This window comes from Vicia villosa, linkage group LG1 (genome assembly GCF_029867415.1).
Source record: "Vicia villosa cultivar HV-30 ecotype Madison, WI linkage group LG1, Vvil1.0, whole genome shotgun sequence".
Taxonomy (NCBI): Eukaryota; Viridiplantae; Streptophyta; class Magnoliopsida; order Fabales; family Fabaceae; genus Vicia; species Vicia villosa.
The window spans coordinates 171804621-171827689 of NC_081180.1; the positions used below are offsets into that span (position 1 = coordinate 171804621).

The window sequence follows — 23069 nt, forward strand, 5'->3', positions numbered from 1 at the left end:
CGATTTTTGGTCTTTTTCGTTCTAATTCTCCCCATTGACCTCTTATACGATTATCACTATTTGGTCAATATCTCTATATCTCCTAAACTCCTAATAAATTTTCTTTTCTTTACATGTTGTTTTTGGTTTTTGGTATTTGGTTTAAAATTAGGTAAATGTTAGATAGAAGTGGACCTTCTCTCACTAACATTGTCTTTTTAGAAGTAATGTATATTTTGATATTAGAGGAAATAGCTCCTCATTAACAAAATACCATTAACACACGCAAGAGAACTAATAGGTAAAATAGCAACGTCCTCCTCCTATGAGTCTAACCATGTCAATTTCATAGCGCCATAAATGGTTAGAGATTCTTGTACGCATTCTCCAAAATCAGATCAAATGTATACTATTACATATCTCATATACTTCTTATAAAGATTTTTGTTATTTTAATCTAAGCACAAAATCATTAAATCATTCTCAAAGCACAAGATATTCTCCATAAGTGAAAGTAATTTACAAAGAGCACAATCAAGATGAGAAAAGCAGTGGATGAAGTTGAAGTTGTGAATGAGTTAGAGATTGATGTTTCATTTGTTCGTATATTGTGGGTTGATAATTCAGGACAACATAGATGTCGTGTAAGATTTCACTTTACTATTTTTATTAATTCATTTACATATTTTTTAATATCAAATTATATTTCAGGCAATTCCTAGAAAACGTTTCTATGATGTTGTTACAAAGAATGGTGTTGGTTTAGCATTTGTGAGTATGGCAATGACATCTTTTTTGGATGGACCTGCTCATGGTTCTGGTTTGGGTTCAGTTGGTGAAGCAAGATTAACACCTGATTTGTCTACTTTAAGGACAATTCCTTGGTACACAAGTTTTTCTCACTTAAAAGTATACATAAACACTTTCATTACATATTTCATGTTTTTCATTACTTTTGGTCTTTTTCTGTTTCTTTATTATAGGAGCAAGCAAGATGAAATGGTTTTAGGTGATCTGAATGTTCAACCTGGCCTAGCATGGGAGTATTGTCCAAGAGAAGCTTTAAGAAGAGCTTCCAAAATTTTGAAAGATGAATTTGATTTGGTATGTTGCAGACTTTGTGTTATTTGTTGACACAAAAGTTGTCCTACTTTTGGTCGTCTTTATGCATGCAAGGCGGACTAAAACACATGGTCTAAAATTTGTCACGGTTAAAACGTTGTTAAAAAAGGTCTTATAAAATATTTGTCACATATAAACCATAATAAAATAGGATCCCAAATTATTTTTGCCACAGTTAAATCGTAGTTAACCTCCGGAGAGTCTTTAAAAATCTAATACACCTCTCTTTCGGTTGTTACTATATCAAAAGTCACAACTACTAACTTATAGAATGCTTCTCTAGGTAATGAATGCAGGGTTTGAGAATGAGTTTTTTCTGTTGAAGAGCATAATAAGGTATGACATAGAATAGAATCTTATGATTTGATCAATGCGATTTACCATAACCATTTGTTATAAACATGAAGAAAAAATATGAACAAACAATTCAGGGAGGAAAAAGAAGAATGGATACAATTTGACTCAACTCCTTACTGCTCATCGTCCGCATTTGATGCTGCTTGCCCAATTCTTCGTGAAATTACTTCTGCTTTACATTCCATGGGAATTCCAGTAGAACAGGTAAATGTTAAGGAGTCTTTAGCTCGATAAATCGAAATGAAAGAAATAAGAATGACTTCGGTTCATATTTTCTTGGAATTTTGCAGTTACATGCAGAAGCTGGAAAAGGTCAATTTGAATTGGTTTTGGGACATACCATTTGTGCGAAAGCTGCAGACGACTTAGTTTATACCCGCGAAACCGTTAGATCTATTGCTAGAAAACATGGTTTGCTTGCAACTTTTATTCCAAAGTAAGTGTCAATGTTCGTCTTGTAAGTATGAAATATTGTATATATGGTACTTCAGTATCTCCTAACATTAGAAATTTTTCATATATTGAAGATTCTCATTAGATGATTTGGGTTCTGGATGCCATGTTCATCTAAGTTTGTGGCAGAATGGCCAAAATGTATTCATGGCATCTGATGAATCATCAAAGTATGGAATATCGACTTTGGGAAAAGAATTTATGGCTGGAGTTCTTCATCATCTTCCATCAATTTTGCCATTTGTAGCACCACTTCCTATCAGGTTCATGTTAACGCATTGATGCAGCGAACTTGAGGACAGAATAGAGGTTATGGTTCTATGTATTCTTACATTTCTTCTCAATTTGATTGCAGTTATGATCGGTTGCAACCGAATACATGGAGCGGTGCATACTTGTTTTGGGGAAATGAAAATAGAGAAGCTCCATTGCGAGCTTCATCTCCACCTGGAACTCCCGGTGGTTTCGCGAGTAATTTTGAATTTAAATCATTTGATGGTTCTGCAAATCCATACTTAGGTTTAACTTCTATAATTGCTGCTGGAATTGATGGACTGCGTCGACATCTTTCTCTTCCTGAACCTGTTGGTAAGATAAATATATACTATTAGCATTTGTAACAATTCTTAATTAATTCTTAAATTATAAACTTCATATTCCATGTATGTAACAGATACGGATCTTGATCCCAAAAACCTGCAAAGATTGCCAAAATCACTTTCTGAATCTCTGGAAGCTCTTCATAAGGCTGAGTTCCTTGACGAATTTATTGGTGATAAGTTGCTTATTGCCATAAAAGCAATTCGAAAGGTATGTTTCTTAACATAGTACTCACATTTTAATTTGTACTTCAATGTTAGAATATGAGTTGTTGATTCTTATCGAAGAATAAGAAACTTTTCAAATTTATGTAATTCTTTCTGCCAAGTTACTAATTTTGATGTTTAATGTGACTTATGATTCTGCCAAGTTACCAATTTTGATGTTTAATGTGACTTATGATTCTGCCAAGTTACTAATTTTGATGTTTAATGTGACTTATGATTATGATGTCAGGCTGGAATTGATCATTACTTGGAGAACAAGGAAGCATTCAAGCAACTCATACATCGTTTTTGAGCTACTTGTTTATTTTATTCACATATAAGATGTTTCGAATCACCAAATTCATAGAAAATGGAAACAATTTAGTGGAACTTAATAATTTATTAGGATTTATGTTCGATTATTAAGCTCTTTATAAACTAGCAAAATATTCATTCTGGTTGGTGCAAGGGGTATCTTGTACTTTAAGGAAGAGATGAAAAGATATGAGTGAGAATGAAAAAGTGAATTGAACTTTATAATCAATGAGTGAGTAATACAATACATCCACCCAAGTAGATCAGCTAGCCATGCTTGATCAACTGCTTGAGTTTTAAATCAACTAACAAACTTTTAATTAGCTTAGTTAGTTATACTTTTAACTAACTATTACCTCTAATTATGTATAGTTGAAACTCAACAACAAGCTCTCTCAAGTCAATTCAAGTATATATATATATATATATATATATATATATATATATATATATATATATATATATATATATATATATATATATATATATATATATATATATATATATATATATATATATATACATATATATATATATATATACATACATATATATATATATACATATAGATATATATATCTATATGTATATATATATCTATATGTATATATATGTATATATATATATATATATATGTATATATATATATATATATATATGTATATATATATATATGTATATATATATATATATATATATATATATATATATATATATATATATATATATATATATATATATATATATATATATATATATATATATATATATATATATATAATCATACTACTAAAAAACCTAACATCTAATTAATAACCACATATAAAACTAGTACTAACCACATAGGGTTAGTTATAACTACCAAACTACCATATTAACTAACTTCTAAATAACATTTTTTTTTTTAGAAATCAAGAAATATATTAATACAACAAAGAGTTCTAATAGAACAAAGAGTTCTAATAGAACAATTACAACAAGAACGAGAGCAACTCGCAACAAAGAAGATTAAGCACCAAATACAATCTAAGATAGGTAGAACAAAGGAGCTTTGCTAAATTCATAGAAATTGTAGTTGGTATGATTAATTTTCCCTATAAACGACCACCGCCAAATGAGAGCCTTTATGCTCCAAACCGAATCAAGGACATTCCAAGAAACATTCCGGAAAATGATTCCACTACGGAGCTTCCAAATAAACCAAGAAGTAGCCAACCAAACGATCCCTTCCCTTCCGGATTTAACCTTTTTAGATTTACAAAATCTAAACCACATCCAAAAACTACTAAGAATACACTCGGAGTCCAAGTAATCAAAACCGATCCAAGAAGCAACTTCCTTCCAAACCAATTTAGAAAAGGGGCATTTTAACAAAATATGCAACAAAGATTCGCTATCCATACCGCAAAAAACACACGCGTTGGAAGAAGGGAAAGAGATACCTTTCGCATGAAGAAGATCCTTAGTGGGTAGCCTATTAATACAACATCTCCATCCAAAAGCCTTGATCTTTTGAGGAACTACAACCTTCCAAATAAGCTTAAGAACAAAAGAAAACTCCTTCTCCGGACCTAACGGAACGTGGAAAGTGTCCGAAAGAGCATGGCAGCCCCGGACAGAAAAACCGCAAGCCGGATCTAGGCTCCAAACGATGCTGTCCCTGACGGAATGCAGCGGTTGAACCGCAGACAGAAACGAACGCAGCAGTTGGGCCTGCACAGTAGCGGCTGGACAACCCTTAACACCCAACCCGAAATTTCCCCAATGCCAAGAATCTCCACTCCAACCTCCCATGGTGGCAACGGAAACAAACTGCAGAGCCGAAAGATAGAAAGCTACCGGGAATAAATCCTTCAAACAAAAATCTCCCATCCACCTAGAGTGCCAAAAGGAAGTGTTAAAACCATTGCCAATCGAAACTCTACAACTACCAACAAACAAGTCTTCAATAAAACAATGTTTCAAAGATAAAAGATCCGACCACCAATGAGATTTCGATATCTTCTTCTCAACCTTGATGTTACCGGAAACAACTTGAAGATTGATGTCACTGTATCTCGCTCTCAAAACACGGTACCATAATTCCGACGAGCCACCCAGGATTCTCCACCGCCACTTTTGAAGGAGAGCAAAATTGAAATCGTGAATCCTTCTAATACCAAGACCGCCCTTCTCAATCGTTAAAGGAGCCTTGTAAAAGGATAACATGAAGATCGAGAGACTACAAAGGACGGACTTTAAGAGAGTGAGTCTTCCCCCAAAACTAAGCAACCGAACCTTCCAATCCTTTAGCCGAGATTTAAGTTTGCTAACAATCACATTCCAAGAGGAAAGTTTTCTAGGATTGATTCCTATAGGAATCCCAAGAAAAGTGAAATTATTATCCTCCCTCCTACAACACAAAAAATTAGAAGCAATATCCAAGAAATTGTTAGAAACATTAAAACCAATGATTTTTCTTTTGTGGTATTTGATCCCGAGGCCCGACACCATCTCAAACCCTCTTAGAATAGCTTTAATAGCCCACACTTGCTTCCAACTCCCCTCTCCTATCAACAACTTATCGTCCGCGAATTGTAATATGTCCACACAACACTTTCGCCTAAAGTTGAAACCGACATATTCACCTAACCCCACCGCCTTATCAACTAAACCCTTCAAAGCCTCCGCAACAATGACAAAAAGGAAAGGAGACAACGGATCCCCTTGTCTAAGCCCTTTCTCAACCACAAATTCTTTCGTAGGACTACCACTCACCAAGACCGACATCTTACTAGAAAAGATCAAAGCTTCCATCCACCTAATCCATTTAGCTCCAAACCCCATAGATCTCAACATGAATATAAGAAAATCCCAAGACACATTGTCATATGCCTTCTCAAAATCTACCTTGAAAAGTAAACAACTATTGCCTTCCTTAATTGCATAATCAACCACCTCATTAGCCACCAACACCCCATCCAATAATTGTCTACCCGGAACAAAAGCGGTTTGACAATCGGAGATAATGGAGTTCAAGACCTTCTTAATTCTCAAGGACAAAAGCTTAGATATAGCTTTATAAACACACCCCACAAGACAAATAGGCCTATAGTCATCAAGATTCAAAGGATTAGCTTTTTTGGGAATCAACGTTAAGAAAGAGGAAGTGATGGCCTTAGATAGCATAGCTCCGTGATGGAAGCAATGGAAACAATTAATAAAATCCGCCTTCAAGAAATTCCAACAATTTTTAATGAACAAGACGGAATACCCATCGGGTCCCGGGCTTTTCGAACCCTCACAATTCCAAATGGCTTCTTTGATGTCCTCCTCCGAGAAAGGCGCCTCAAGAAACAAAGACTCACTTTGGTTCAAACGTCTAAAAGGAATACCTCCCAAGACCGGCGCTCCCCTTACCGCCCCGGTAAACTTCTTCTCAAAATGGTTTTTAACTTCCTCTTTAACCTCTTCAACTGAATCTAACAAACCTCTATCCGTCATAATGCTCCCAATGTGATTTCTACTCCTCCTTGCCTTCACCACCCTATGGAAAAACCTACTATTATTATCACCATCGTTCAACCATTTAAGTCTTGATTTTTGTATAAGCATATTCTCTTTTATCTTTAAATTCATCCAAAGATCTCTAGATGCCTCCTTCTTCCTATCCAAAACCGAGATAGAATCCCAATCGTCATCACTCCCATCTATATCATCCCCTTCATTTATCGCACGCACGTCCTTCTCAACCGCCAAGTCATATCTACCGAATGACTATAACATTCTTCCTTAATTTAATTCTATTTTGTAACTTCTAAATAACATATGATTGATTAACTATAATGTTCTTCCTTAATTTAATTCTATAACAATGAGTTGACATCAAATACACCTAATGCCTTCTTTCAAAACATAAATTTGTTAGTCTTCAATCCTTTGGTTACCACATTTGCAACCAGTGCAAAGGTAAGGTCTAGCTTTCCTTGATTGACCTGCTCCTTCATGAAATGAAAATTTTCTTCAATATGTTTTCTCCTATCATTGAAAAATGGGTTCTTTGCTAGGTTGATCGTTGACTTGTTATCAATTTGCAATTTTCATTGATCTTTTGACTTCAATATTCAATTCATGTAGAACTAACTTCATCCATGTTTACTAACATGCATCATATGATCGAGCTATGTACTCATATTCGCATGGTGAATAGGCCACAAATGATTGTTTCTTTTATCATCAAGAAAAGGGTGAATTTACCGATCTTCTTCAGCTAAAAGTTAGGCATCAAATTTAGAGCTGCCCCTTAGTCTATTATAACCTTTTTAACCCCCATATTTTCCACTTTCTCCCTGATAAACAAGGGCTTCATATGATTTTTCATGCCAACATTTGGCCTTTCGAAAAATGAATTTTGCTCCTCAATACACCCATTATTCATAACCAAATAACACACTGGTTGATGTTTCGCCATCTCTTCTTCATCATAATCAACCTACTCTAGAAATTCAGTAACATAATCGTATTCAATGGTTAATACGTAAACTATGTTATAAATCACATCAAAGTCATCTTCCGACCCTAAGTCGAAGTCATCAATCAACATCTCTTCCTCTTTCAACGGCGGATCCATCTTGTTTTTTCCTTTGGACTTCACTTGATCTGAAGAAAACAATTGTCTTCCCTTTGGCTTCTTATCTTGCTCACTTACCTGCATTTGATAGGGCTTTGTATTACTTGACTCTTCAATTTCCCTTTCTTTCTTTGGAATCTTCGCCATAAAGACCTAGGCATAAGATTTTTTCCGTTTATAGTTCGAAGGACCATAGGAACACTGAAGGATAGAAAAAAACTTAGAAAGGGGGGGGCTTGAATAAGTGTAGTTTTAAAACTCTTAAGATAAAAACAATTTGCACAATGATTTTTATCCTGGTTTGTTGTTAACTAAACTACTCCAGTCCACCCCCTTGGAGTGATTTTCCTCACCTGAGGATTTAATCCACTAATCACACAAGATTACAATGGTTTTCCACTTAGATAACCTCTAAGTCTTCTAGAGTATTCTGATCACAACCTGATCACTCTAGGAACACAATGCTTAGATAACCTCTAAGACTTTCTAGAGAATCCGATCACAACTTGATCTCCTCTAGTTCTTTACAAATAAATGTAAACAAATTCTTACAAGTGTTATATAATGCTTCTTATAAAGCTATAATCACAACTGTGATATTTCTCTTAAGTTTAAGCTTAATCTCACTAAGATATTACAACAGTAATGAAGTGAGGTTGAAGATGAAGTTTGAGAGCTTTTTGAATTTGACAGCGTTTCTGTATGTTTGCGCAAAGTGTTGTATTCAGCTTCTCATCAGAACTTCTATTTATAGGCGTTTGAGAAGATGACCGTTGGGAGCATTTAATGCGTTGCATGATCCGTACAGCATTGCATTTAATGTTTCACTCTTTTGTCAACTACCTCGAGCCTTGCTTTTGCTGCGTCTACTGACTTTGCCGTTAATAGCTTCTAACGTTCCTTTTGTCAGTCAGCGTAGCCTGCTATCCCGTACTTGCTTCTGATCTGATGTTTGTATTAACAACATTTGAATTTCATCAGAGTCAAACAGCTTGGTGCAGAGCATCTTCTTGTCTTCTGACCTTGAAGTGCTTCTAGCGTGATACCATGAGAACTTCAGTGCTTTTGCTTTTGATCTCAAGTTCTTCTGATGCTTCAATAGACCATGTTCTGATTCTGCTTGACCATCTTCTGATGTCTTGCCAGAGCATGTTCTGATGTTGCATGCTGAACCTTCTGAGTCAGTGCTTCTTGCGCTGATTTTATGCATACTCTTTATGTGATTCCTGAAATGGAATTTGCATAGGATTAGAGTACCACAGTATCTCATACAAAATTCATATACATTGTTATCATCAAAACTAAGAATATTGATCAGGACAAATCTTGTTCTAACAATCTCCCCCTTTTTGATGATGACAAAAACATATATATAATTGATATGAATTTGCAATGAGAATATTAGATGGCTAAAGACAAATACACAGTTATAACAAAAGCATATAAACATAGTGTGTGAATATGTCTCCCCCTGAGATTAACAATCTCCCCCTAAGATGAATAATCTCCCCCTGAAATAAATACTGGAAGAAATTTATAAATAGATGACTTCCCTGAGTATTTTCCATTTCAGTTGAGACGTTCACATAAGCTTAGAACTTCAGAACATTCAGAGCTTCTGCTTCTTGCTTCCATAGGACAGCTTCAGAGCTTTGAATTTCTTCTAGAATCATTGCATGCTTGATTGTATCAGAACATTCTTGAATGTACCAGAGCGTCATCAGAGCATCTCTACATCCTGAAATGTTTCAGAAACAAACTAGACAACAAGAGTCAAGGCATGAATGAATCAGAACATAAAATATGTTTCAGAGCATATACTATGTATCAGAACACATAAAATGCATCAGAACATAAAATATGTATCAGAGCACATAAAAAAAGTATTAGAACATATAAGGAGTAAGAATGTGTTAGAGCATATTCTATCACAAGAATATCAGAACATTCTTCCTTCTTGCTTCTGATCTTGAAGCTTCACAGCACTCAGCTTGCTTCAATTTCCATGAGCTTGTTTCTATATAGAATTGCTTTTCCCCATGTCTTTGCTTCTCATGTTGAGCTTTTTAGAATGTCTTCAATCCTGCAAAGCACTCAAGGACATAGAACTTGCAAATTCTGTTAGAAATGTGGAGACTTACTCCCAGTAACTAATATAGTAAATCAAATTAATTATCACATTCTCTCCCCCTTTTTGTCATAACATCAAAAAGCATAAAAGATTCAGATGAAAAACAAACAATATGAGAGAAGATAAAAGATTTCATTCATCATAACTAATCAGAAGATACAAGGGATGAGAAGACAGATGCACAAACACAGATGCAAGAAAGGGAGACAACTAAGACCAAACGACTACGACTAGCCTAATTTAGAAACTATCTTAGCTAGAAGGCCATGAATCTCATTGTTGCTTTCAGTCTGCTTCTGTATAAATGAGCGAAACTCATTGTTGGTATCTTCTTGCTTGTCCAGGCGAGAAGCTAGATCAGCCTGATTCTTTTGAATAACCTCTAAAGTCTTCACCAGAAGAGAGGTTTCTCCAGAAGAAGCTTCACAACTTCTGTTCAGTAGAACAGCATTCTCAACAGCAGCATCCATCGTGAGATCATCATCATGATTTTCCTCAGTAGGAATACTCTCAGCAGGATGTATCTCAGCATCAGCTTCTTCCCTAGAAGCATCTTCTTCATACACAGGAGTAGGAAGATCAGAATCTCCATTCTCAAGGGCTTGAAGAATGGCAGCTAGATTCCTTGGAGGAGTGGGAGCATCAACTTCTGGAGGATAGACAACTTCTTGAATGACCATATTTGGGGACTTCTCAGAAGGGTTCTCCCTTAGAAAGTTGAAGAACCACTGGAAGTCTCCAGTCAACACAGAATAATGAGGCTTGAAAACTACAATCTCTCTGCAAGGGTTACCATCCAGCTCGTCTACATACATCTTCTCATCAAGAAATCTCCAGCTTCTGATGGGGTGATAATATCTGCCATCATCAACTTCCAGGAAGTATCCAGAAGAACCAGGTGCTTCAGCCACGAATCTTCTCTGGACTCTCATAGCTGCAACCTGAAAATCCTGTCGAAAGCTTCTCCAAAGGTTTCGAGTAGAAACATCATCTAGGTTGTTATAGAAGGCATCTGTCAAGATTTCCAACCTTCTGGTGAATTCAAGTTTGAACAACTCAAGGTAGATGTGGGAGGGAGGTCCAAGAGGATTGAAGGTGAATTTGTAGTCAAGGTAAAGAAGGCAGTATGGTTTGGATTTTCTGGAAGGTAAGGGATGGGATAGAGAAGGTGTAGATTTTGTGGTAAAGGTGGAGGAAGATGGAATATCATAAGGTGTTGGGGGAATGATATTTAGTGGTTTAGGGTTCAGAACTTGTGTAGAAGGAGGTGGTTGGGGAGTATTTGGTATGGTGAAAGTGTTATGAGGTTCAGAAGGAGGAGTCTTACTCTGAGAAGAACTAACAACTCTCAAGGCACGGAGAGAATCCCTAATGCGCTTCTCTCGATACTCTTTGGAATTAACCTTGCCAGGATCATATGACAGCTTTGGCTTCTTGGCTGCCTTTGATTCTGCTTCTGAAGCTTTTCTTTTTAACCTCTTTTCTTTCTTCTTCTGTTCCTTCTTCTTCAACTCAGCTAGAGAAGGAAGAACTCTTCCACGAATCCATGCAGGATCAACAGAAGATTGAGCAAGAACACATGTCTTCAAGTAGTGCTTAACAGACTTGTGTAGCTCTTCTTTGAACAGCTGTGAGAAGTTCTCAATAGGAGATCTTCTGGTCAGAATATCTGGAGCTATTCTTGGAGCAGAAGTTACCTCCGGAATCAGAAGCATCCTCTCAAGATCAATCGCATTCAGAAGAAGTCCTCGAAGGACAGTAAAGAACTTTGGTGTGCCAACATCTCTTAGAGCATTCATCAAATCACTCTCTACTAGAATATCTGAGATCATTCTAGCAAGAGGAATAGTGTTCTTCTTGAACTCAGGAAACTTCTTGCGTTCCTCATCTCTAGATTCTTCAATATTCGTTTTCAGATGTTGAAATAGAATCGTTGAGAGAGAGACTTTAATACCTTTCCCAATGCAGAAGAGATCATACTTGTGATCCTGACTCACATACTTGGCAGTAATAGCTCTCTTTCTATGATAGAAAGTTCCCAAAATAATTTCAGCCCAAACTCTGTAGAACGGCTTCAGCAATGTAGTTTGATTTGGTGAAGCTTTAAAAGCAGACAGTTCTTCATCAACGTTCTCCCAAGGAACTCTACCAGGTTCAGCGCATGTGATTCCTTCTGAATCATCAAGATTATATAGTTTCCTTATCAACTTCTTCGTTATAAAAATTTCATGCCCTAGCACAAAAGAGATGATAGCAGTAGGAGTAACGGTTGCATGCTTCCAAAAATCCATTACCAAGTGAGGATAAACTGGTTCAATCAGTCTCTCAAAATAGTTTGACCATCCTTGAACCAGCATCGTCTCCTTGATATTGAAGCCATGTTCTAGAAGACTTTCAAAGTCCACCATTGTTTTAGTTAAAACTTCCAGTTCTCCATCTGGAATAGAACAGGTCTTCAATGGATAATAACCAAACTTGCGATGAACACAATGTGCAGAAGACATTTCAAGTTCCAGACTTGAAGAAGAAAGCATGAAGAGACTTTGAGATTCGGTTAGAATTAGGGTTTATGCAGCAAGGAGGGAAAAAGAGAGAGATGAAAACGAAGAGACAATGTATGAAGAAAGAGAATGCAAAAAGATAAATTGTAATGAGGATGAGTTTTTATAGGGACGGATTTGAAATGAAATGCAATGTGTATTTGAAAAAAAAATTGCATTTAATGAGAAATGACGTTACGAGAGATAATGTAACATTTGAATTAATTTGCACAGTTACCTAGGGCGGCGTCTCCTCAACTGTACGCATGCTTGTCCAAATAGAGTGAACACGTGTTCAGCATCTAGAAAGTTGGTGACAGTTGTTTTGCTTTAAAAGAAATTCTGAATCAACTTAGATAATGAAACGTCAGAGATGACTGAATCAGAACTTCTAATTGATCATCATCAGAACTTCTTATAAGAAGATAACACAAGATCATTTCAGAACTAATCCATACATCAGAACTTCTCATCTTCTCATTCTGGGCAAAAATCCATACTGATATTCTTCAGAATGAACTTAAACCTATCTTCAGCAAGGGGTTTTGTAAAGATATCAGCCCATTGATGGTCTGTATCAACAAAGTTCAAAGAGAGAACACCCTTCTGAACATAGTCCCTAATGAAATGATGTTTGATCTCAATATGTTTAGCTTTGGAATGTAAGATAGGATTCTTAGATAGACAAATAGAAGAAGTATTATCGCAGAGAATAGGAATGTTACTCTCATATATCTGATAATCTTCTAGCTGACTCTTCGTCTAGAGCATCTGTGTACTACATCCAACAGCAGCAACATATTCTGCTTCTGTTGTAGAGAGGGCAATGGTAGCTTGCTTCTTGCTATACCAGGAGATCAGATGACTTCCAAGGAATTGACAACTTCCAGAAGTACTCTTTCTTTCAATTCTATCTCCAGCGTAATCAACATCATAATAACCTACTAAGTTGTACTCTTTAGATCTTCTGTAGACTAAACCAACATTAGTAGTACCTTTCAGATACCTCAGAATTCTCTTAACAACAGTTAAGTGAGATTCTCTAGGATCTGATTGGAATCTTGCACACAGACAAACACTGAATAAAATATCAGGTCTAGAAGCAGTAAGATATAAAAGAGATCCAATCATACCTCTGTACAACTTCTGATCAACCTTCTTACTTACCTCATCATTACCTAAGATACACGTTGGATGCATAGGAGTCTTTGCTTCTTTGCTTTCAGAAAGATTAAACTTCTTCAGAAGTTCTTTCACATACTTGGTTTGGTGAACATAAGTTCCTTCCGATGTTTGATTGATCTGGATCCCAAGAAAACACTTGAGTTCTCCCATCATGCTCATTTCAAACTCAGCCTGCATAGACTTAGCAAACTCCTTTCCAAGTGTAGCATTAGTTGTTCCAAAGATAATATCATCAACATAAATTTGACAAATTAACATATCCTTTTTAAAGGTTTTACAAAAGAGAGTAGTATCCATTTTTCCTCTAGTGAAACCATTATCCAGAAGGAAGGAACTTAATCTTTCATACCAAGCTCTAGGAGCTTGCTTTAATCCGTATAATGACTTCTTTAGTTTAAAAACATGTTCTGGAGACTTAGCGTCCTCAAAACCAGGAGGTTGGGGGACATAGACTTCTTCATCTATATAACCATTTAAAAAGGCACTCTTAACATCCATCTGATATAGAGTGATGTTATGATGAGTGGCAAAAGAAATTAATAGACGAATAGATTCTAACCTGGCCACTGGTGCAAAGGTTTCTGTATAGTCAATACCTTCTTGCTGATTATAACCCTGAGCCACCAATCTGGCTTTGTTTCTTACCACTTCTCCCTTTTCGCTTAGCTTGTTTCTGAAGACCCACTTTGTACCAATGATATTAAATCCTTTTGGTCTAGGAACAAGATCCCATACATCATTCCTTGTAAACTGATTTAGTTCCTCTTGCATGGCAATTATCCAGTCTGCATCTTCTAGAGCTTGATCAATAGAGGTTGGCTCGATCAAAGAGACAAGACCTAATTGACATTCTGCATTGTTCTTAAGGAATGCTCTTGTTCTGATAGGATCATCCTTCTTTCCAAGAATGACATCTTCTGAATGAGCAGAGGTGAGTTTAGAAGATCTTCTGACTGTTGGCACTTCAGAAATTTCTGAGATTCTCTAAAGATGCAGCAACTTGATCTTCTGATCCTTTGATTCTGTGATCTTCAGCTTCTGAAACTTTGCTTCTTGGTTCTTCAACTTATGATATATCAATATCTAAATCTGCAAAATTCTCAAACTGCTTTGGCTTTTCAAGACCAAGCTTATCATCAAATCTGATATTGATTGATTCTTCTACAACCAATGTTTCAGTATTGTATACTCTATAGCCTTTAGAGCGTTCAGAATATCCAAGAAGGAAACACTTTTGTGCCTTAGAATCAAACTTACCAAGATGATCTTTAGTATTCAGAATAAAACAAACACATCCAAAAGGATGAAAATATGAAATGTTGGGCTTTCTATTCTTCCACAATTCATAAGGAGTCTTATTAAGAATAGGTCTTATGGAGATTCTATTCTGAATATAGCATGCAGTGTTTATTGCTTCTGCCCAGAAATGCTTAGCCATATTGGTTTCATTGATCATGGTTATGGCCATTTCTTGTAGAGTCCTATTCTTTCGTTCTACAACTCCATTTTGCTGTGGAGTTCTAGGATAAGAGAAATCATGGGCAATACCATTTTCTTTGAAGAACTCCTCAAAGATTCTGTTCTCAAATTCACCACCATGATCACTTCTGACCTTTATGATTTTACACTCCTTCTCAGATTGTATCTGAGTGCAGAATTCAAAGAACACTGAATGAGACTCATCCTTGTGTTTTAAGAACTTTACCCATATCCAGCGGCTATAATCATCTACGATGACTAATCCATATTTCTTCCCTCTGACAGATGGTGTTTTGACTGGGCCAAACAGATCAATGTGCAGAAGTTCTAGCGGCCTAGAGGAAGAAAAAACATTCTTAGACATAAATGCAGGTTTGGAGAACTTGCCCTTCTGACATGCTTCGCAAAGAGCATCTGATTTGTATTTCAGGTTAGGGAGTCCTCTGGCCAGATTTAGTTTGTTAATCTGAGAAATCTTTCTCAAACTAGCATGTCCTAATCTTCTGTGCCAGACCCATTGCTCTTCGGAAATAGACATAAGACAAGTTACCTTCTGGTTCTTAAGATCTTGAAGATCAGTCTTATAAATGTTATTCTTTCTCTTGCCTGTAAATAGGATTGAGCCATCCTTCTGACTTACAGATTTGCAAGACTTTTGATTAAAGATTATGTCATAACCATTGTCACTTAATTGACTTATGGACAATAAGTTATGAGTTAATCCATCTACCAGAAGAACATTAGTTATAGAAGGAGAGTTACTAGAACATATGGTTCCTGAGCCAATTATCTTGCCCTTCTGATCTCCTCCAAACTTAACTTCTCCAGCAGATTTAAGCACCAGGTCTTGGAACATAGACCTTCTTCCCGTCATGTGTCGCGAGCACCCAGAGTCCAGGTACCATGACATGCTTTTCTTTGTCTTCTTTGCTACCAAGGATATCTGCAACAGAAATTATCTTCTCCTTAGGTACCCACAACTTCTTGGGTCCTTTTTTGTTAGTTTTTCTCAAGTTCTGATTGAACTTGGGTTTAACATAATAAACAACAGGAGGTACAACATGATATTCCTTAGGTTTAGCAGCATGATATTTTCTAGGTTGTGTCACATGCTTCTTAGTGTGTGTAACATGAAAGCTTTTGGCATGTGAAGTGAGCCTAATATCATGTGAGTGGCCAAACTTGAACTGATCATACAATGGCTTGTATGTGATTTTCATATCATCTACAGGTTCAAATTTGTGTGGGGTATCACCCTCATAGCCAACGCCAATCCTTTTGTTTCTAGAAACACCATATATCATAGAAGCAAGATGACTTCTGCCAATACTTCTAGATAAGAACTTTCTAAAGCTCGAGTCATATTCTTTCAGAATATGATTGAGACTAGGAACGGATTTTTCTGAGTCAGAAGGAGATCCAATATCTTTGGATAATTTTAAAACTTTTTCCTTCAGTTCAGAATTTTCCACTTCAAGCTTCTTAGTTTCAGATTCAAATAGCTTTTTCAGCTTTTTGTATTTGATACTAAGATGAGCCTTGAGTTCCAAAAGTTCTGTTAGACTGGAAACGAATTCTTCTATAGATAGTTCAGAAAATACCTCTTCAGAATCTGATTCTGATGTAGATTCTGATCCATCATCAACTGTGGCCATCAGTGCAATGTTTGCCTGCTCGCCTTCAGAGTCTGATTCTGATTCTGAATCTGAATCATCCCATGTTGCCATAAGACCTTTCTTCTTATGAAACTTCTTCTTGGGATTCTCCTTCTGAAGTTTTGGACACTCATTCTGGTAGTGACCAGGCTCATTGCATTCAGAGCATGTGACATTCTTCTTGTCAGATCTTCTGCTTCCAGCAGATTCTCCTTTTTCAAGCTTCTTAGAACTTCTGAAGTTATTGAACTTCCTATGCTTGCTTTTCCAGAGTTGGTTTACCCTTCTGGAGATCATGGATAGTTCATCTTCTTCTTGTGATTCTGATTCTCCAGGATCTTCTTCTTCAGCCTGAAAAGCGTTAGTGCATTTTTTATAATTAGATTTTAATGCAAAAGACTTACCTTTCTTCTGAGGTTCATTAGCATCCAGATCAATTTCATGACTCCTCAGAGCACTGATCAATTCTTCAAGAGAGACTTCATTAAGATTCTTGGCAATTTTGAAAGCAGTCACCATAGGACCCCATCTTCTTGGCAAGCTTCTGATGATCTTCTTGACATGATCAGCCTTTGTGTATCCCTTGTCAAGAACTCTTAACCCAGCAGTTAGCGTTTGAAATCTTGAGAACATCTTCTCAATATTTTCATCATCCTCCATCTTGAAGGCTTTATATTTCTGGATCAAGGCAAGAGCTTTAGTCTTCTTGACTTGGGCATTTCCCTCATGAGTCATTTTCAATGATTCATATATGTCATAGGCAGTTTCCCTGTTAGATATCTTCTCATATTCAGCATGAGAGATAGCATTCAGCAAAATAGTCCTACACTTGTGATGATTTTTGAATTCTTTCTTTTGATCATCACTCATTTCTTGTCTTGTTAGCTTTAGTCCTCTAGCTTTCACTGGATGTTTGTAACCATCCACCAGAAGATCCCATAAGTCACCATCTAGACCAAGAAAGTAACTTTCAAGTTTATCTTTCCAATATTCAAAGTTTTCACCATCGAATACTAGTGGTCTAGTATAACCATTGTTACCATTTCCATTATGTTGCTCAGCAGAGCCAGATGTAGATGTAGGTGTTGGATCTTCACCAGCCATCTAAGTTTTGTGTTTTTCTCTTCCTGAATCTTTTCTAACACGGTTAAGTGCTTGCACCTAGAACCGGCGCTCTGATGCCAATTGAAGGATAGAAAAACACTTAGCAAGGGGGGCTTTGAATAAGTGTAGTTTTAAAACTCTTAAGATAAAATCAATTTGCACAATGATTTTTATCCTGGTTCGTTGTTAACTAAACTACTCCAGTCCACCCCCTTGGAGTGATTTACCTCACCTGAGGATTTAATCCACTAATCACACAAGATTACAATGGTTTTCCACTTAGATAACCTCTAAGTCTTCTAGAGTATTCTGATCACAATCTTATCACTCTAGGAACACAATGCTTAGATGACCTCTAAGACTTTCTAGAGAATCCGATCACAACTTGATCTCCTCTACTTCTTTACAAATAAATGTAAACAAATTCTTACACGAGTTATACAATGCTTCTTATAAAGCTATAATCACAACTGTGATATTTCTCTTAAGTTTAAGCTTAATCTCACTAAGATATTACAACAGTAATGAAGTTTGAGAGCTTTTTGAATTTGACAGCGTTTCTGTATGTTTGCGCAAAGTGTTGTATTCAGCTTCTCATCAGAACTTCTATTTATAGGCATTTGAGAAGATGACTGTTGGAAGCATTTAATGCGTTGCGTGATCCGTACAGCATTGCATTTAATGTTTCACTCTTTTGTCAACTACCTCGAGCCTTGCTTTTGCTGCGTCTACTGACTTTGCCGTTAATAGCTTCTAATGTTCCTTTTGTCAGTCAGCGTAGCCTGCTATCCTGTACTTGCTTCTGATCTGATGTTTGTATGAACAACGTTTGAATTTCATCAGAGTCAAACAGCTTGGTGCAGAGCATCTTCTTGTCTTCTGACCTTGAAGTGCTTCTAGCGTGATACCATGAGAACTTCAATGCTTCTGCTTCTGATCTCAAGTTCTTCTGATGCTTCAATAGACCATGTTCTGATTCTGCTTGACCATCTTCTGATGTCTTGCCAGAGCATGTTCTGATGTTGCATGATGAACCTTCTGAGTCAGTGCTTCTTGCGCTGATTTTATGCATACTCTTTATGTGATTCCTGAAATGGAAATTGCATAGGATTAGAGTACCACATTATCTCATACAAAATTCATATACATTATTATCATCAAAACTAAGAATATTGATCAGAACAAATCTTGTTCTAACAAACACTTCTCGGAAACTTGGAATTTTTCACGGTATGACTGCAAAGAACACCTCCCCATTTTGAAACTTCTTCACATTTGCTTGTTGGAGCCTTCCTTTCCAGTAGGTCAAACCCATTTCCCTTGTGGAGCAATCGACAAATGTACATAGCTATTGGGTCTATTCATGGACTGAACTGGGATATGTTGTCTCTTCTGAGGAACACCCCTTTTTTCGAAGTAAAATTGAGACTTATTGTTCTTTTGCTTCGCCCTTTATTACTCATGTCGAGCTTTATCCACTTCCTTTGAAGCTTTTTTGTCAAACACGCAACTGCAGGGGGGCATAACATCACCTCAGAGTCTTTTGCTTTACAACGATACAGGAACTCGACCAAGCCATCATCCTGCTTTGGATAATCAACATCCATCTTGTTACCGCAACTCTCATCGGTCTCTTCCTCCATATAGTCAGTTATTTCGACGATATTAACTTCAGTATGTTTAATGTAATGAGATTCTTCCAACTAAAGAGGGTCAGAGGCGATCCTCGTAGGAGCTTTACTCTTTTCGTAAAACTTGATACTTTCATCCGTCAAAGCAGTTTGAATCAAATCCCTGAAAAGGAAACATTTTGAGGTTTTATGCCACAGAAGTTGTGATATTTACAAAAACCTATCTTCTTTTATTGTTCTAATGACGACACTTTCGCGCTTTGTGGCACTAATATGTAACCATCTGCAACCAAGAGATCAAAGATCTCATCACACTTGATCACGTCCAAAGTATATGTCTTTTGGGGGAACTTATCATTTTTTTAGGTTTCTTTAAGATTTTTCACATTTGATGGTGCAAGGATTTTGCACACATGAGGGGGGCCTGGCATTAGTTCGGCCACATTGACTCCACTTTCGTCGACATGGTTATAATCGACATCTGACCACTGATCATTGTCATTTACGTCGACATAAGCCACTATCTCCTTTTTACCCTTGTTTACCCTGGATTTTTCAGCTTTGATTCGCTCAACCTGGCGAACTCTATCAGCTAACTGAGCCATATCCTTTAGAAATTGAGTATCTAACTTCTTCCTAATGGAAAATTCTAGGCCACAAGCAGCCATTTCGACTAATTCATTTTCAAGCACATGGGTAAAGCATCTGGCCTTTAGAAGTCAAAACATATTTAAGTAATCATGAATTGACTTTGTAAACTTATGTTTCACACTTAACAATTCTTTTAAGCTAATCTTGGATTGCCCCATATAGAACTATTCAAGAAAAAATTTCTCTGAACGAACCCAATCTTGAATGGAATGTGCAGGAAGTGTGGCGAACCAAGTAAAAGAACTATTAGTTAAACAACAAGGGAAATATTTCATTCTTAAATTCTCATTGTTATCAATACCTCCCACTTTAGTCATGTATCTAGCAATGTGTTTAACTATGGATTCACTAGCATTGCAAGCAAACTTGGTAATCTTGGGGACTTTCCAACCCTTTAGGAGTTTTGTTGGCAACATTTACTCCGGTAGTAGAGATAAGTGATTAGGCCTTTGAAGGCCGGTATTCATGCCATTTTGAGTCATTATTCTATCATCCATGGCCTCTAAATTTTGTTCTCCTAGCCAGGCATCTTATCGAACTTGATGGACCATTTGTTCTACATCCTAGTTTCAATTTATCACTACAACAGGAAGACGTTTGACTACCATGGGTGCGGATGTTTCCACAGCTTCGGGCACATATTGCTGCACATCTTCCACAGTTTCTTCCAGAATGACTCCCTCATTTCAAACAAGCATATCTCGTTGTGGTTGTACTACTTGCTAAACAAGGGGCCTAGGGGCACCAAGGAATTCACCAATTCGCTTCATTTGATTCGCCAATTGTTGGTAACTCCGAGTGAATTTTGGATTAAAGGGTTAAGTATAACACATATTTGTGGGGTAAGCAAATGAGCTATATCATGATTTCTTTCGTCCATCTTTTTTCTTATCACTGCCACAAAACTGTTGGCGAATGTCGACATCTCCTGGGAAAAGAATCCCGCACCCAAGGATTGAGTAGTTCGACTAAAGTTGTTTCCAACTAGTCCTAATCCCTGGAATGAAAATGCAGATGTTGTATTTTCAACAAATTGTTCCGACCATTTAGAGGCATTGGGAAACTGGGCATATAAGGGCCGAAGCACTAGTCCCAACTGGTGAGGGAGTCACGGGGTGACTCTGTGATATCAATTGGGCACTTGTTTGCGCACTTTGTGTATTCAACGGCATGGCATAGTCGTGCTTGCCATAGACACAATTGTTACAGGTAAAGTTGCAGCAACTGGGCCTTCCCCCATTGCGTTAGAGGGTTGTTCTCCATCTGGATTGTTGTTCCTAGGGTTAACCATTCTCACGACGTTTCTCCTAACTAGTCTTCTATCGTAATCTCTTGTTAGCCTACCACTCCTCAATCTCATGCACACTCACAAATTTGAGAAGTTTTATAGGTCAAGAACATGCAAGTTTCTAAAAAAAAAACTTTTAACACCAGTACCACTTGGCGTGCCAAATTATTTACCATGAAATTTGGTTAACAAGCACTAGTATTCCAAAAGGTTACTTGCAGGATTGACTAGATTGATCCTAATACACATGTGCAAAAATTTTACTGAATTATTATGTGATTTTGCGTGTAAAAGACAGTGATTTCGACTTGGTCGACATCTTTAAAGTAAATGCAAATTGAAAGTAAATGCTGGAAAAGGTAAAGTTTTTTGACAGGAAATAAATGCTAGGCATAAACTTAAAGAAAAATACTTTGCATAAATAAAAAGTGGTGTTTGAATATGCACGTAGAACTCAATTACTCGTTTCCCACTTTGTTCATATACTTTGAGTAATTTTCTAATAATGTCAACACACAATGTTCAAATCTAAAATCTCCTATTTATACTAAAATTAAAATAACTATTACGAACCGTCTTTTCTCTAGGGAATGACATGTTCTTGCTTGCATGAGTTTCGCCCTTCCTAAGCTTCCACACATCCTCTAAGAATGTATAAGGCCAAAAGACAGTTAATTAGTCTCGTTTCAAGATACTCTGTCGAAATATATTGTCATCAAACTATCCAAAAATATACTAAGTCTCAAAAACCATATCATATTGACGAAACAAAACTCCTTCAACCAGCAACCGACAAAGTCTTCCCAAAGCTTGCTAATAAAAAATACCACCAACTTAATTCAACTCACTACAACATTTGTTGTCTCTAGCAACACTTTTTTAGGTAACATGTAAAAATTGTTGCCTAAAATTTATATAGGTGACGATTTATGGGTGTTTCCAAAAATATATTTGGAACACTTGATAATCGTTGCCTAAAATACTTTTGGGGACATTTTTAGAGCGTCAATCTTTTATTTTTTTGGCAACAATTGTTAATTGTTCCCTTCCAAGTTTATTTGACATAATGGTTCACTTACTAATTCACCTTGCAAATGAAGTCAGATTGGGCGGACCAGTTCACTTTTAATCGACGTCTTATATGGAAAGATATTTGGGTGATCTAAAATCTTTTGTTCGTAATAGGAGTCGTCCAGAGGGTTCTATCGCTGAAGCCTACTTGGTTAAAGAATCTCTAACATTTTGTTCAAGATATTTGTCTAGTGTTGTAGATGTAACACCCCAAATCTACCCCTCAAATAATAAGAGAAATCAGAGTATAAAACATCGAAACAAGCAGCTAATTTGAGGCGACACTTATTCGACTTAAAGAAAACCACAATTTATGCTCAAAGTATATGGATACATAACACTTATATCAGAGGAAAACTCATGATTCATCAAACATTTAAATCCAAACAACTTCATAATATTGCAGCGGAATCCAGATAACAACACATATCTAAATCAACATATGTTCTTGCCAACATTTCACAATACATCACAAATACCGACTAAACATCTTTACTTTTATAGTAATTCACCACATCACAATCACGTCGCTACGTTGCATCATCATACAACAACACAACACTTCACCACACAAATCATAACATCAAACAAATTTATTTAAATAAAACTTCAAAAAGGTTCATAAGGATTCTTAAATCATATTTATTAGAAAGATCTCAATTATAGCTTCACATAGGTTCAAACGGCACTCAA

General features: G+C 36.5%; 1 protein-coding gene across 2 annotated transcripts; it reads left to right on the forward strand.

Moving 5' to 3' along the window:
• The first annotated feature begins 251 nt into the window (after positions 1–251).
• LOC131644648 (uncharacterized) lies at positions 252–3134 on the forward strand. 2 transcript variants are annotated; one of them, XM_058915204.1, is made up of 10 exons: positions 252–623; positions 691–863; positions 963–1083; positions 1385–1437; positions 1509–1662; positions 1749–1894; positions 1986–2174; positions 2267–2499; positions 2585–2721; positions 2968–3134. In XM_058915204.1, the coding sequence occupies exons 1-10, from the start codon at positions 519–521 to the stop codon at positions 3028–3030; spliced, it is 1374 nt and encodes a 457-aa protein (XP_058771187.1). In that variant the 5' UTR covers positions 252–518; the 3' UTR covers positions 3031–3134. The 2 variants fall into 2 exon arrangements, with proteins under 2 accessions (XP_058771187.1, XP_058771188.1); XM_058915205.1 differs by having other exon boundaries at positions 254–623; positions 1533–1662.
• The last annotated feature ends 19935 nt before the right edge of the window (positions 3135–23069 follow it).

Coding starts and splice junctions, on each gene's coding strand:
- LOC131644648 (XM_058915204.1), top strand. CDS start 519: ATGAGAAAAGCAGTGGATGAAGTTGAAGTTGTGAATGAGTTAGAGATT. Junction 864..962: donor ACTTTAAGGACAATTCCTTG/GTACACAAGTTT, acceptor TCTTTATTATAG/GAGCAAGCAAGATGAAATGG. Junction 1,663..1,748: donor TGGGAATTCCAGTAGAACAG/GTAAATGTTAAG, acceptor GGAATTTTGCAG/TTACATGCAGAAGCTGGAAA.